The following is a 14920-nucleotide window of genomic DNA, read 5'->3' on the forward strand; positions in this document are numbered from 1 at the left end:
AGACAAGCCTCAGCTCCCAACCAGCAACACCTCGCTGGAAACCATTTGCCCTTTACCTAATGGCTTTTCCCGCCCAGCCAAGTTCTCTTATTATTTCCATGCCAGAGTACATTCTCCTAATCCATTGCTGTCCATGCCCTGTTAAATAATAATCACTTTTCCTCCCCAGGGCCAGTTTCATTTCAGAGAAATGCCAGTTGATGCTTTAAAAATGTCAAGATTTCTACAAATCTCTTTTAGATCAGTGCTCTGATGAGCCATCCATCTCACTGTCACAAAGCCCCTTAGTGCTGACATTTATGTCAGAAGTGTTATCCTTGGGCCTCAAACTCTAATTGGCTTCACTCTCAAGCGTGTCTGGGGCAGCTGTCTCTCCACTCTGGCAGTGCAGCCCACCTTCACACCTCCACACAGAAGGGAGGTGCAAGGCTGGGAGCTGCATGACAGGGCACTCACCCCTATGGCAAGCCTTCTGGCACCAGCCCCATAAAGAGGGCACTTTCTTGGGCAGCTTTCCTGAGGACACAGTGGCAGGTATTAACCTTTGGTTCCTGTGTTATTGTTGTCTTTTCACAGGGATTGACTATCTCCACCCGGACCTGGCCTCCAACTATGTAAGTACAAGCCAACTTTGGTGGGGAAACAGATGCATCTTAAATGTCCTGGTGTGCCTGGCTATTAGGAACATGCACGTGTCTACATGTCTATACACATGCATGCAAGTACAGGAACATGCACACACACATGCACACACAGAGGAGTACACCTGCTGGAACATATGCACGCACACGTGGAGGAACACACACACAGGAACATACACACACATGCATAAGCACAAAAGATGCACATGCACTCATAGGCACACATGCATGCACACACAGCCACATGGGCAGCCACGCTGGAACTGTCCATCACATTGGAGCCACAGCTCAGGCCACAAGCAAATGGACAAGGCATGTGGCCTGGCAGCAGGCAAAGGCAGTGGCTTTGAGAGAAGAAGGAAACCTGACATCTGAAACAACAGAGTGCCAAGAAAGTAGGTACAGGGAGGGGGAAGAAGAGAGAGACTTGGCAAGGTTTAAATCAACTCTACCTGATGATGTTGAATTGAAGGATGGAAATGAGCCATTTGGGTTCTTGTTGGACAAAACCAAAGGCAAAAAGCCAAAAACTGCAGTGACTCACATTGCAGCCCCAGCTTTAGGAAAGTAAGAGTGTTATGTTTTTTGATTATTTGTGTCACTTATGACCACTCCACTGACTTACCCCCATAACATTGAGCATTACTATCCCTTGACGAACAAGCAATGTTAGCAGAGAATCACCAAAAGCCCTGCTGGGCTAGAACCGCACACCTAATTTTTGACTCAGCAAGTCACACGCTGCTTTCCTGATGAAGCCCACAAGCCCTTTAAACAGAATCGATCACTTATTTTAACCCCAGGGAGTACAAGATTCAAGCATTGGTGTGTTCACTTAAAATTATCCAAACTATTTCTAAGCTATACTTCTGAGACCTCCAGATCTAGGTGTAAAAAATGTTATCTTAGTCATTGAAGAGACTCATATTTAGAGAACAAGGGCTTGCATAAGAGAAAGGATGGTTACCCAGCAAAAAGTGTTTGGAGGTCACCAGTCTGGGTCATTTGTCCTGGAAGGCAAGTGTCTCTACGTTGCACAAAGAAAGTGGGAATATTCCATGTGTTTCGTGCACTGGGCAACAAGAAACAAGGCATTGAAGGGATCTTATAAATCTAGAAGAGCATAAATTGAGAGGAGCATCTTTTTTAATATTAGGAAATACTATTAAATGAATCATTGGCAGAGTCCAGCCAATGTGGCCCCAGAGAGAAATGGCAGAAATTAAACCAAAGCTATATTCCCAGCAATGATAATAATCCATGTCTATGGAGAAAACCATTGTAAACTGCCTGTGCCAGCGGTCCTGTGTGTGGAGTCTAAGGAAACAGCCCTTCTCCCTGTCTCCTCATAGTGCCTTCCCTACTGAACACGAGTGGAGCTGTCTGCTGGTCTTCTCATGCACTTCCTTAAAGGGACAGCCCTGGACATAGTCCTTGCTGCCTCCGCCTGACTTTGGCTGATCCACTAGTGCCTCCACCTTTCCCTGCCTCCTCCATAACTGCAGGGCCCTGGAGATGCGTCAGGCAGGGGATTGAGAAGCGCTGCATTGCATTTTCTCCAAGGCTCTGATGTATCTGGGGCTGTTCCTTATAGACAGCAAGTGTGGCAGGGATCATGGCCTGCAGGGTCGGTGGTCCTCCCTCCGAGGGCAGTCCCTACTCCACCCTCTGCAGACAGAAGCATTGATATTCTCCACAGTCCCCCCTATCTCCAGGACCCAGTGCTTCACAGAGCAGCCACGTGGAGTTCTGCTCACTTTCCCAAACCATCTTTGGGGAAACAATCATCTTGCCAGTTGGAGGACTTCAAGGTGGGGTGGCACCCGTTGGGCTGGAGAGCTGAGGGCACATGGCCTGTCTCCTGTGCATAGCATAACCCCACAAAGGCCTAAGACATGGAAACCGACCTCTGCATCCTTCCCTTCTCCCTGCCTAGCCCAGGCAGTTCCTGTCAGGCTGCTCCCAACTCCAGCTGCCAGATTCGAAAAAGATAGTCATTCATTTGGGACAAGAATCCTCTGGGGTTCCGGTGAGCTGCAGGTACAATGTTAGTGGATGGTGTGATCCATCTGCCAAAATCTTCATCTGATATTGGAATGCAAAGCCTCCATATTGAGCTATGCCAGCTCCTCTGAGATCTGCAATACCAGAATATACCTGAAGAACTCTATCGGTTCTGTGAGTCTCAAGTTCTTTTTTCTTCTTTTCTTTCTTAAGAACATTTTTTCTGATTAAAAAATAAATGCATGTTACCTGTCAAAAAATATGAAAAAGCATAAAACAGATTCAAAACTAGCCATAATACCACAATTCTTAATATTTTGACATATTTTGGGCCTTTAATTTCTATGTGTCTATTTTTAACGAAATTGAGCTCTTATTGCATATTCTTCCCTTCTGCTTGATGTGCCATAAACATTTTTATGCTATTAAATATTCCCTAAAACATAATTTTAAGGGCTACATGGCATTAGCTCATGCTGTAATTTATTTATACATTCTGATCTCCAATTGTTGAACAATTAGGTTGTTTCCAATCGGTGTTGCATTGTAAGAGGGAGGTGAGATGGCAGATGGTAACATGGGTGGGCTCCAAGCCATGCCATGCTAAGGAGAACTGAAAGAACTGGAAAAGCTTTTCCTGGAAAAAAGAAAACAGGCACATTGAGTATGTTTTCAAATATTTCAAATTCTACTGGTAGAATGAGGCATTCCACTTGTTCAGTAATTTCTCCCAAGAAAATTCCTACCAATGGGTGGTAACCACAGAAGGAAGATTTTAATTCAGTCAAAGGAAGAACTGTCTAGTGATTAAGATTAGTAAATTATTGGGAGGCCAAGGCGGGCGGATCACGAGGTCAGGAGATCGAGACCATACTGGCTAACATGGTGAAACCCCGTCTCTACTAAAAATACAAGAAATTAGCTGGGCCTGGTGGCACATGCTTGTAGTCCCAGCTACTCAGGAGGCTGAGGCAAGAGAATCGCTTGAACCCAGGAGGCAGAGGTTGCAGTGAGCTGAGATCATGCCATTGCACTCCAGCCTGGGCAACAGAGGGAGACTCCATCTCAAAAAATAATAATAAACAAATAAATAAATAAATAAATAAATAAAAATAAAAGATTAGTAAATTAATGAAAGTAACAAATTCTTCATACCTGAAAATATTCAAGAGGAAGATTGATGGCCCCTGGTGGGATGTTATTGAAGAGATGACAATGTCTATGCTGAACTTAAACTAGATGAGACCTAAGAATTGAACAGAAAATGTGATTTTTGTACAAAACTGCACATCTTGATAACTTTCATTCAGAGCAAAGTCTGAGTCTTCAACTTGTATCAAACACTTGGAAGCTGACAATGAAATTATATATATTTACATATGGCTGTGAAAGTGTTCTGCCTCTTTGGTATAGATGAGAAAACTGAACACCTAAATATCTCATGCTTGATTCCTCAGCAGAGGGCCCAAACTGGCTGGTTTTTAACAGCACAGTGTCTCTCTCACCCTGCGTAGAGTTCAGAGTGGCAACTTTGGAGCTACTAACCACATTAATCTTCTTTATTTTCAATTAAAAATTTTACACTATCATTAACACAATGAGGACAGCAAATAGAGTAGACCAGCCCAGGAGAGCAATGAAACCAGTCAACAGTGATAGGCTCGAAAATTGTTTGAGCAGAGAATTAACAGGCAGCTTCACACCTTGTTAAGTGACCTAATGGCTTGGAGGGATGAGCCAGCCTGGTGCCCTTTGAGAGAGAGGTACTTGGTGGAGTCTTTGCTTGGGTTTCCCTAGAAGCAGACTCTGAAGCAAGGGTTTGAGTACAAGTAGGTTATTTAGAAGAGGATTCTAGGAAGCAGGGGTAGAGGACTGGGAATGAGTCCGGGAAGGAAAGGTAGCTTGTAAACGGGGCAGTTATCAAACAAGACAGCACTGTGGGCACTAATCTCACTGGGGAACTCTGGGAGACAGCATAGAATATGTGAGCCAGAGTGATCCCCCTTGCGATGTGATGCCTCAAGAAGCTGGGGTATTTATGTGCCAACTTCATCAGTCATTGGTTGACGGCTTGTCCCAAAAGATGTTCCTACCTCCCCCACAGCCTGGGGAAAAGCCCTGGGCAAAGATGTGGGTACAGACAGCTGCAGCTCACCAAGGACATGAAGGTGTCAGACTAAAGGGGGATGTAGCAACGTCTGCCCCAGAGATGCCTTGGAAATTCATTAAAGGTTAAAATAAATAGACATGTTCTATGTTGAAAAAACTCCTTGTGGTTACTGATTTATTTTCAGTGAGAATTGAAAACTCTACCCAAGGCTCTTCATAAAAATTACTTTATAATGAAAGCAGCCAAAATGTTTCTGAAAGCAGAATTATTTTCAAAGATTGGTTATTCTGTATATTAAGAGAAGAAACAGCATATTCTGGTAGTCCAGTCTATTTCCATTAAACAAGGAATAAAATACTTGGAAAATTGCAAATCAATATATAAACGTAAGTTGTTAGTGTTAATCTAATTCAAAAAATCTACACTGAGCCTGCTGAGTGTTTGGAGCAAAGGATAATAACGGCCACTTGGATTATTACTCTATTGTTCTATGATTGAATTTCATCAGAGGGATCCAGTCCCACTGGTAAAAGTTCACTATTCCAAATAATTAACATTTTTCTTTTTCTATCCCAATAGTCATGACACGAAATGAGTGTTAGCCAAGAGACTATTTTAGATCAAGTTAAAATTACAACCTCCTTTACCCATCTTCGCTATACTAACTGAGTATTTTCTCTAAGTCAGTACAGTGGCTGTGGATTGAACCTGCTATGTGTAAGCCCCAGAGGAAGAAAGATAAATAAGACGCAGGCACTCTCTAGAGAAGTCGGCAGGTCAGTAAAGACGCAGGCATGTGAGACATGACTGTCAGGTGAGGGGCAGGCAGACAGGGAGGTCGTGGTCTCTTTACTCTGAGCTCCCAATCCAGTGAGGATTGCAGGCTGGGTTCACAGTACTGGCCCAAGCTCAGGGGTTCTGTTAGGTCTGTGGAACAAAGGGAGACTTCTTCAAGAACATGTGGAATGTGACTTAGGTGGCAGCTTTCAGGGCATGGAGGTGGGTGGGGTAGAACGTCTCCTGCTTTGTAGCTTTGCTGAAGCTACAAAGGTGAAGAAATGGCTGGTGGGTCTGTAGAATCCAAGGAGAGGCTTCTTGCTGTGTGCTGGGTTTTCTCAGAAGCAGACCCTGAGACAAGGACTTGAAAGCAAGTCATTCATTTGAGAGGAGATCCCAGGAAGCACCAGCTGGGAAGGAGGAAATTGATGCCAGAAAGGGAGAGTGGCCCAGAGAGCAAATTACCCCTTAGGGCAATGGGAGCTCAATCTCCCTGGGGAACTCTGGGAAACAGTGTGGACCGAGCGGGCCTCAGAGTTACCCACCAACTCCTGTCGGCCACTTGGTGAAGGCCACTACCCAGGAGTAGAGATGAGGTGGGGAGATAGAAGGATTCACTCTAGACAAGAAAAATAGGGCCCTGCAGACAGAGTCTTCAGCAGAGTTGCATGTGCTAACAGTTGGAAAACAGCCAGCTTGCAGGGGTAGGGTTCTGACAGTTGGCAGTAGTGGAAATTGAGTCAAAGCTGAGATGACTCCTGGCTCCCTACCTCATGGTGCAGCCTTAGAGGAGCATATCAAACACCTTTGAACCTTAATTTTTTCATCCATGAAATGGGCAAAATGGATGTCTTGTCAGGTTTATTACAAGGTATCGTTGAGATAATATGCGTATCAGGCCTGGCACATAATAGATGCTCAATAAGCATTCATTTCCTTCTGTCTCAGAAGAGTTGAGGTTACAACTTTGCATAATTTTGGGTTGTCCTGATAGAGAAGCAGGGGTGTGCATCAAGAAACCAGTGCAGTTGTTCATTGGACCTCCCAGTGAGCTTAGGGCCATTGAAAGAAGAAAGGGCAACTGATCCAGGCTAAGTATAAGGTTGTGAGGGTTGCAAAGTTAAGGGCAAAAAGCAGAGGATACCAACATAAATCTCAAAGGCTTTGAAAAACAACATCCAAGAAAAGAGAAGGTAAAGGCAGGGAGAAGACCCATTGCTCGTGTCCAGGGATGTAATGAAAGATGCCCCCAAGGAAGCGGCATTTCTGACCTGCATCTTCTTCCCTGTCACATACTTTAGAACTAGATGAATATTCAAGGATGGTCATAAGGGAGGGTTAATCCCTAAGGTAGGCAAAGGGATTATAAGGTAGCAACTACCCCAAGTGAGGTTTTCTCCGAGCCAGGGAAATCTCCTGGTATTTAAGCCATTGCAGGGTGGGACATCAGCTCCTGTTCTGATGGCTGGGAGGATGGGCCACTTCTTGTACTCCATCTTCTAGCTTGGAAACTGTGAGTCATGCTCTGAGCAGCTCCAAGATCCTGTGCTGAGAATCTTTCCAGATTCATGACACTTCATGAGCTTTTCCAAGAATTCTTGAGTGCAACAAATACAGAAGTTTGCATTGACTCCAACTTCCCTAGACCACAGCTTCTGCCATGGGACTCTGCAGAATCTCCCTTTAAAGAGGTGAAATGTATTTCCTACCCCTTGACTTTGTATTGGGCCTTGTGACATGTTTTGAGCAATAGAATAATCTAGAACTGACAGTGCCAGTTTGGAGCCTAGGCCTTAAGAGGCCTCGTATGCTCCCAACTGCCTTCCCACGCCTCTGCCATCGCCGTTAGAAGGGCATTCCCAGGCTCGCCTGCTGTACCCTAGAGGAGGGTGAGAGACATGGAGAAGAGCTGCCCTGCTGCCACAGCCTGAAACACCACCACCCACATTGGCCTACAGAGCTGCAGTAAGAAGCAGAGCTGCCTAGCTGAGCCCCACCAAAATCACCAAAGCTCAGCCAACCCACAGAAACAAGCAAGCCAGCCAAGCTCAGCAGAGCTGCCTAGCTGAGCCCAGCCGAGAGCACCTGACCGCCAGCTGAATGTGGACTCGTAAGCTATATAAACACCTGCTGTTATATGCTGCTGACATATTATGGCTGTTTTTATGCAGTAACTGTTACAGCTGCCCATGCTAGACCCCCTTCTCCATCCTCCTACAGTACTTGAGGTGTACCCCAGTCTGGAGAGAATATTAGCTTCTAGGCCTATCCTAGACCTACTGAATCAAAATCTTTAGGGATAAGCCTCATAGTGTGTATTTCTTTTAGAATATTGGCTTCTAGGCCTATCCTAGACCTACTGAATCAAAATCTTTAGGGATAAGCCCCATAGTGTGTATTTCTTTTAAAGCACTCCAAGATCCTGATGGTTAACCTACTCATTCATTTTGGCACTTCATTCATGCATTCAATCATTCATTCATTCAACAGTGCAGTTCACCTATAATGTTTGACTACATCACAGCTAGATCATAAGCTCTTTGTAAGGAAGTGTGTACTTTGTATGTGTTTTGTGTCCCTCTTAACACTTATCACAGTGTTAAGCAAGCATTTAATACATATTTGTTAAATTGCATTAAATGTTAACTCACCAACATTATTGCAAGTGATACCAGGAACTAAATTATGTGATGACCCTCTATCGATGATGATCAGAAACTGTAGCATGCACAACCCCCTATGTAATTCCTAGTTCTCAACCATCTCATAGGTGGATGCCACCATTGCATCCTTCATCGTGCATGATACTAAGGAAAGAGGGGACCCTGGAACCCAACTGAGTTCCTATGGCTGCAAGCCTGGAGAGAATATGATTCGAGAGGTGAATAATCCACATGCAAATAACTACAAGCTATTTCTTTTCTTTAATGTCTAGAATCCCTCAAGTTGCTGGAAATGCAATTAGGTTCCTAGATAGGAGAAGACAAATTATGTTCTTTGGTTCAGTTCAAAATTTGGAACGTTATTTATGTTCCAGGGTTGCTATTTCACCAACAGAAGTGATCATAAGAGGAAAAGGCCCACCCCTACATTCCTGCACTTTTCCATTCTTTAGATGGGTCCTGACAGGTGACCGTCTCTGAAGTGGGTGCCTGCTGAGAGCTCAGAAGAGCTGCCAGCACAGGAAGTACCTTGAGCTTGACAGAAGTGTGCACATTGGGCCCCAGGGGGCATGTGGCCTCCATGATAAAAGGGCGGCAGCAAGAAAACGGCACAGTACTCAGCCCCGAATGACTCAGATGTTATGAAGTATTGATCATATATATTGCTTCTGGCTTTTAGGCCTATGAATATTTAAATAAGCACATTAATATTGCATATGAAATTGAGCCTTAAATAACCTTTGTTTCTTATTGAAAGGAAGGGCTTGCATTTTCAATGTGCTCTTGAATGCTGGCTGGATCATGATGAGCACTTTGTCACCAGGAGGTCAGACTGAATACTGAGAATGGGGACTTTTTAAAAATCACTTTGATAGACCGTCAGTCAAATGACTATCACTTAATGCAACTCATGTACTAGAGGAAACAATTTGTTTTTACAGGAACATACTTTGCTTTAAAAATAGGGAAGAAATGGAACCTTGCTTAACAAAATGAAACTACTTGTATGGACCTAAACTTACAGCTATAGCTGAAAGCAAAGAAAATATCTGGTCATTCTATTTTTTTTAACTGTTCAATTGACTAGTGTTTGTTTCATTGAACTTAGTCAGCATTTAAGAAAGCTGTATTGTTCCCACTATGTGCAAAATGCTATACTAGGGGCCTGAATTATGAAGTGTGAAAAATCCAGTCCCTGACCTTGGGGGGTTCACATGTAAGTATATAATTATATTATAATATGCTTAGTGCTAGCCTGGAAATAAAACACCATCCACATGGGAATGTAACAGCTAGAAAAAGCAAGTCGGCCCTAAAAAATTAGAGAAAGAAAAATACTTAAATGCATTTAAAGAATGCAGCTCACCACATGGGGGATGAACTTGTTTTCTTGGGTCGATACAGCATATGAATTCATCTAGAAGCTTCATCAATAGGATACTAGACAAATGGGTAATTGGATTTCATCTGGAGATTTGCTTCCACCTAGAAGCCTAGACTTAAAAAGTAGCCCACAAAAATCATTTCCTTACCCCAAATTCCCTAAAGCCCTTTGACAGATTCTCATCTCTTTGACTAAATTTAAGTGGCTTAAAGACCAGGGTAATGTCTTCCAACTCTTTTACTCATGAGAGAATGAACTGGAGGCCTCATTCTCCACAGAGATCATTAAGAGAGACTTCATAAATAAAAGACTGAATTATGGATGGATGGATGGATGGATGGATGGATGGATGGATGGATGGATGGTTGGATGGAATGGATGGATGAAAAGATGGGAAGATGCTAATGAGACTATTGGGATTTTATTCCACTTATCACTAAACACACCTGTTCATAAAAAGCGTAGCAATGTTTACTGATAAGCCACAAGAAAGTCATTTATGCAAATATAAGAAAATTGAAAGATTACTGCTCTCAACTGCCTTTGTTCCATTCTTTGTCTTCACTATCAGTATATACGCACTGAATTCCCAAAATGTGAAATATTTTACTGGTTTTTTTATTTGGGTTTCTATCTCAGAGAACCAAAAACCTTTAGGTGACCAAGACTTACAAATAATTAACTTGGCAATAACCCCTGGCTGCAGCTGTGATTCAAAATGCTGCTCCTGCTGAGCTGACATCCATTTTCACTTTGTCCCTCTCCTCATGTGCCTGTTTCCCAATCATACTGTCTTAAAGCCACAGTTCTGGGTGTCTGGGGCGGGCCTGACCAGATTTCTGAACCCATGTCCCCCACCCAGGAGGGGAGTAGTGGGTTGATGCCACAGCAAAGTGGGCAGTCATCCACATTATTTGCCCATGTCTTGCTGCCAAGCAACAGAGCCCAAGCGGGTGTGTCCACTGGACCCACACCTACATGGGATCATTGCCTGGGCAAATGTGGATCTGATGGAGACCAAATGTCTGATCCATCATCCAATTCCAGTTTTCTGAAGCAGCAACAAAGACCAAGAAACAGTGCCCAGGCCTCAATTAAGAAGGATCAGACTCTGAAGCCATGGAGTCTTCAGAAAATATGATAGAAGATAAATTTGGTGTTGTGTCAAAGAATCATGAGCACTATAACTTTCATTTTGGCTAGAGCCCATTCTTACCTTTAAAATCTCTTAATCATTTTTCCTTGATGACAAAGACTTTAAGGCAGGCAGAATTGTAAAATGCCCCCCTAAGATTTCCACCCTCTGCTGTAAACACTCTGTATAGTCCCTCTCTTGAGTATGGCAGGACCTGTGAATATGATGAGATATCACTCTTACAATTAGGTTATTAGATTGCATTATATGGCAGAGTTAGAGATTTTTTTCAGATGTCATCAAGGCTCCTAATCAGTTGACTTTAAGCTAATCAAAGGAAAGATTACCCTGGGTGGGCCTGAACTAATCAGGTGAGCCCTTTAAAAGATAATCTACAGGTCAGAGAAGGAAGGAGTCGGAAAGATTTTAAGCAGTGGATCTCACCTGTTGGCCTTGAAGATGCCACTGCCATAATGTGAACAGGGTCACATGGCAAGCTCCCTGGGAGCTGAGGCCTCACTCCTACAACCACAAACAACTGAATGAACTTGAAAGAGGACCCCAAGCCCTAGATGAGACAGCTCCAGTGACACCTTGATTTCAGCCAGGTGAGAACTTGAGCAAAAGCCCTAGTGAACCCATGTGCAGAAACTCTGAGATAAATTTGTGTTGTTTTAAGCCACTGTGTTTGTAGTAATTTGCTATACAGCAAATACAACCTTCTTTATTATAGTGGATATTTGAGCACAAACTGAATGACTTGCTGCCTCTCAATTAATAAAAATAGACCACTCTTCAGTTTTTACTTTTTCTTAATATGTTTGCTTTTATCTCAAAAATAAGTATACTCTGCCTATTGCCACACGGGGGCCCTTTCATAAATAATAATTCTGCTGCAACGAGAGGCTCAGAGAAATTTAGTGAGGAAGTTAAGAAGAGCTCTTGGGCCAGCCTTGCTGAATTCAAATCTCATGTCCAGCTGCTTCTTAACTATGTGCCCTAGGCAAGTTCATCTCTCTGTGTCTCAATTTCCTCATGTGTAAAATGGGTTAATAATAATACTGATCTTACTGGTGATGGTGATAGTTCAATTCAATAGTGCACACAAGGCCCTGAGAACTGCCTCTGGCTCATAGGACACCCTCAATAAGCATTCGATGTTGTCAAGTCCCCTGCCCAAGATTGCACAGCTAGAATTCAGTAGGGAAGAACACAAGCCTAAGGTGATCAGACCTCAAAGTCTGTTCTCTTAGCCTCCCCCTCCCTTCCTGCCTTAAGGACTCATATGATTTTGCAGAAAGCATTTTTTAAATGAACTTAAAAGGGGCAATTAGTGTGTTATTCTAAGTTTTCTTTCCACTTTCCTGCTAACAGTTAGTGTGTTATTCTAAGTTTTCTTTCCACTTTCTTGCTTCCCCAGCCCTCCATGTCCTGCCTCCCAGAATACTTTACTGGATTCCCCTGGGAGCACATCCTTAACAAATCACTTGCTACAAGCTTTCATCACAGGGTTGGCTCCCAGGAATCCTGATCTTACATTAGAGCAGTCTGGAGCTTTAGGCAAAGCAGAATTTTCCATCCTACATGGCCAAGGCAGAGAGAATCTCCAACATAGAAATAAGATTAGCTTCCCCACCATGGTAACCCTGCTGCTGACTCCCAACCTACGGGAAATTATTTTTCACAAAGAAAGAATCCTTAATTACTAACCAATAATTAAAACCTGAAGCCAAGAACAGGAAGCCAGACTTTGGCTCTTAGCAATGTTCCTTAACGTCACCGGGAGTATTATGGTGAGGTCTGCACTTTCCATGTGGCATGCACACAACCTCTCCACAATGAGTGTTCTGCTAGACAGAAGAATAAGATGTATTACAGTGTGTAGGAGATGTTTTCATTAAGCTATGGAAAGAGATGGATTATGTTTTATAACTCAAGCATTGCCAATTTTTTAAATAAGGAGTTCAGTGTAAATCTAAGCTATTCAAAGAGCACTAGTTCACAGACTCCCATTGAGGTATTGCAAGCCAAAAAAAAAAAAAATGCGTTGTTTGATCTTTATGGTCCTCAGTTTCCCCATCTATAATTGTCATCCCCAACAAGATTCTCATTGTCTCCAGAATCAAAGGAGTATAATGATTATTCATATGGCTGATATGAACACTGGGTCTTTGTTGATCAATCAAAAAATAGAAATTAAATGGAACTTCTGAGAATGTTCAAGGCGTTGAAGCTATTCTGGTATGGATATTGGACCACCCTCCCTTTTTTTCTCCACAACACCCCACAAGCATACACACACATATTCTTTCTCTAACATGTAAAGAATGTTCCAGAACACTCGGTGGAAAGGAGCCAGTCCCTGTGTAGAGGCCTGTGTGGTGACAGATGGGCACTGAGTCATTTGATACAGTCAGCACCTTGCAGGAATTCTTACCAGGCACTTTACCAACAAAAAATATATTATCTGTGAATAAAACCACGGCCAAGGCTCATAACCACTTCAATTAATCACTTACAAGCGGTCACAATGATCCTATACTACATGGCAGCTTTATTGGGGAGTTTTGATTTGTTGCTTGCTTGATTATTAATAACTCGCAAATCCATCTCTCCTCCCATGGAGAGTTGATTGTTGACTAACGAAGTATGAGAACCATGTGTTGCCTCCCACCTCTTCTCCCTGCCGTGGTTCTGATATTTCTCCATGGATTTCTGTGGAATAGCAGGAGTGTTAGTTCCCAGAATTTGTTGAGTATTTACTGTGTGCTTGGCCTTGTGTTTTATATGCATGATCACATTTAATGAGCAGGTTAAGCCAGTGAAGTGGGTACTTTCTTACCCACCTGTCACAGACGGGAAACTGAAGATCAGAGAGGCTAGTGATTTGCCTTAGCTCACACAGACAGTGAGTAGCAAAATGTGAAGTTCACCATCTGTCATGCTGCCTTCATTTAACCTGGCCCCCTCCAGTCTCCCACATCTCACCAAATGGCATCGCCATGATCACAATGACTAATGTGCTAAACGTTACCATCCTTGACTTCTCCTCCCTTCTTTTTCCCCTTGGCCACCCTATCTGCCAGCTCTGCTAGGCAACACATCTGCCCCTCTGTTCCCACCACTGGCATCCTGGACCAAGCCAGCATCACTTCCCTCCTGGACCCCACAGAAGTTTCTTGCTTCCACTCTTACCCTCTGCAATGCATTCTCCCCAAAACAAGCAGAAAGGTCGTTACAAGGAATGAAGTAGTGGAAGCCATATCATTTCCGTGCTTAAAACCAACAAGTGGCTCTCCCCCTTCCCTGTGAGACTTAGCATGTTTGCCTTTGTCCTGCTCGCTTACGATGAGCCAGACTCTACAATCCAGGATTCTCCCTAATTAAAGGCTTAGAAGACTGTTACACTAGCTCTTCCCACAGTTGAGTCCATCTCAACTTATATTGCACACCCTGTGTAGCCACTTCCTAGTTCTTAAGATAGGCTGTGGTTCTGTATTTTTCTTTTGTTGCATGTGTTCCCCCATTAGAATGTCAGCTCCAGGAGGATGAGGCCACAGGGATCTGACTTGTCTTGTTCACCTCTTTATCCTCAGCACAGCACCATGGCTGGAACCGAGTGAGTGGTCAGTAGGTATCTGTGAGATGACTGACTGGCTGAGGATTGAACACTTGGCTTTCCTCTTTTTCTTTTGCCTTCACCCTTTAATTTCTTCTGGCCATGCTTTCTCCTCACATAGCTCCTATCTCTGTCTTTTTGCTATGCTTCTCCTTATTTATACCTCAGTCAACACCAGCATTTTGTTATGAAAGAAAAGCTGTAGGTCAGTGCCACAGAGAAGACAATTTCCCCAGGAAATGAACACTTCACTACTTCTTTAGTAGCTTCTGGGGAGAAATGCTATATTTCTTCATAGCCACAACCAAAAAACAGAAAGCCTCTATCCAAGACTGCCTTGTCCATCCCAAGAAAACAGAGAACTACAGAAAGCAGCAGGAATGATTCCCTTGACGCTTTTAATTCATTCATTTGTGTTATATGCAATTAACAATAGGCCATCTGATTTCTCAAAGCATGCAGTTTCAAGCTGAAAAATTAACCTAGGTTATTTTCCACTCAATTAAGTATCAAAAAGATTTTGAAAAATAAAAAAAAGAAAAAGAAAGAGGAAAAAAACCAACATGAGCCTGTTCTTAACTAATGAG

The 14920-nt window shown here is 43.2% G+C and overlaps 1 protein-coding gene across 1 annotated transcript in view; it reads left to right on the forward strand.

Moving 5' to 3' along the window:
• The window catches only part of PCSK2 (proprotein convertase subtilisin/kexin type 2), a 269668-nt gene that overhangs the window by 150586 nt on the left and 104162 nt on the right, over nt 1–14920 (forward strand). Inside the window, 1 exon segment of the mRNA NM_001131407.1 lies at nt 577–614. Coding sequence (NP_001124879.1) covers nt 577–614 — 38 coding nt within the window.

The sequence above is a fragment of the Pongo abelii genome, chromosome 21 (genome assembly GCF_028885655.2).
Source record: "Pongo abelii isolate AG06213 chromosome 21, NHGRI_mPonAbe1-v2.0_pri, whole genome shotgun sequence".
NCBI classification, from domain to species: domain Eukaryota; kingdom Metazoa; phylum Chordata; class Mammalia; order Primates; family Hominidae; genus Pongo; species Pongo abelii.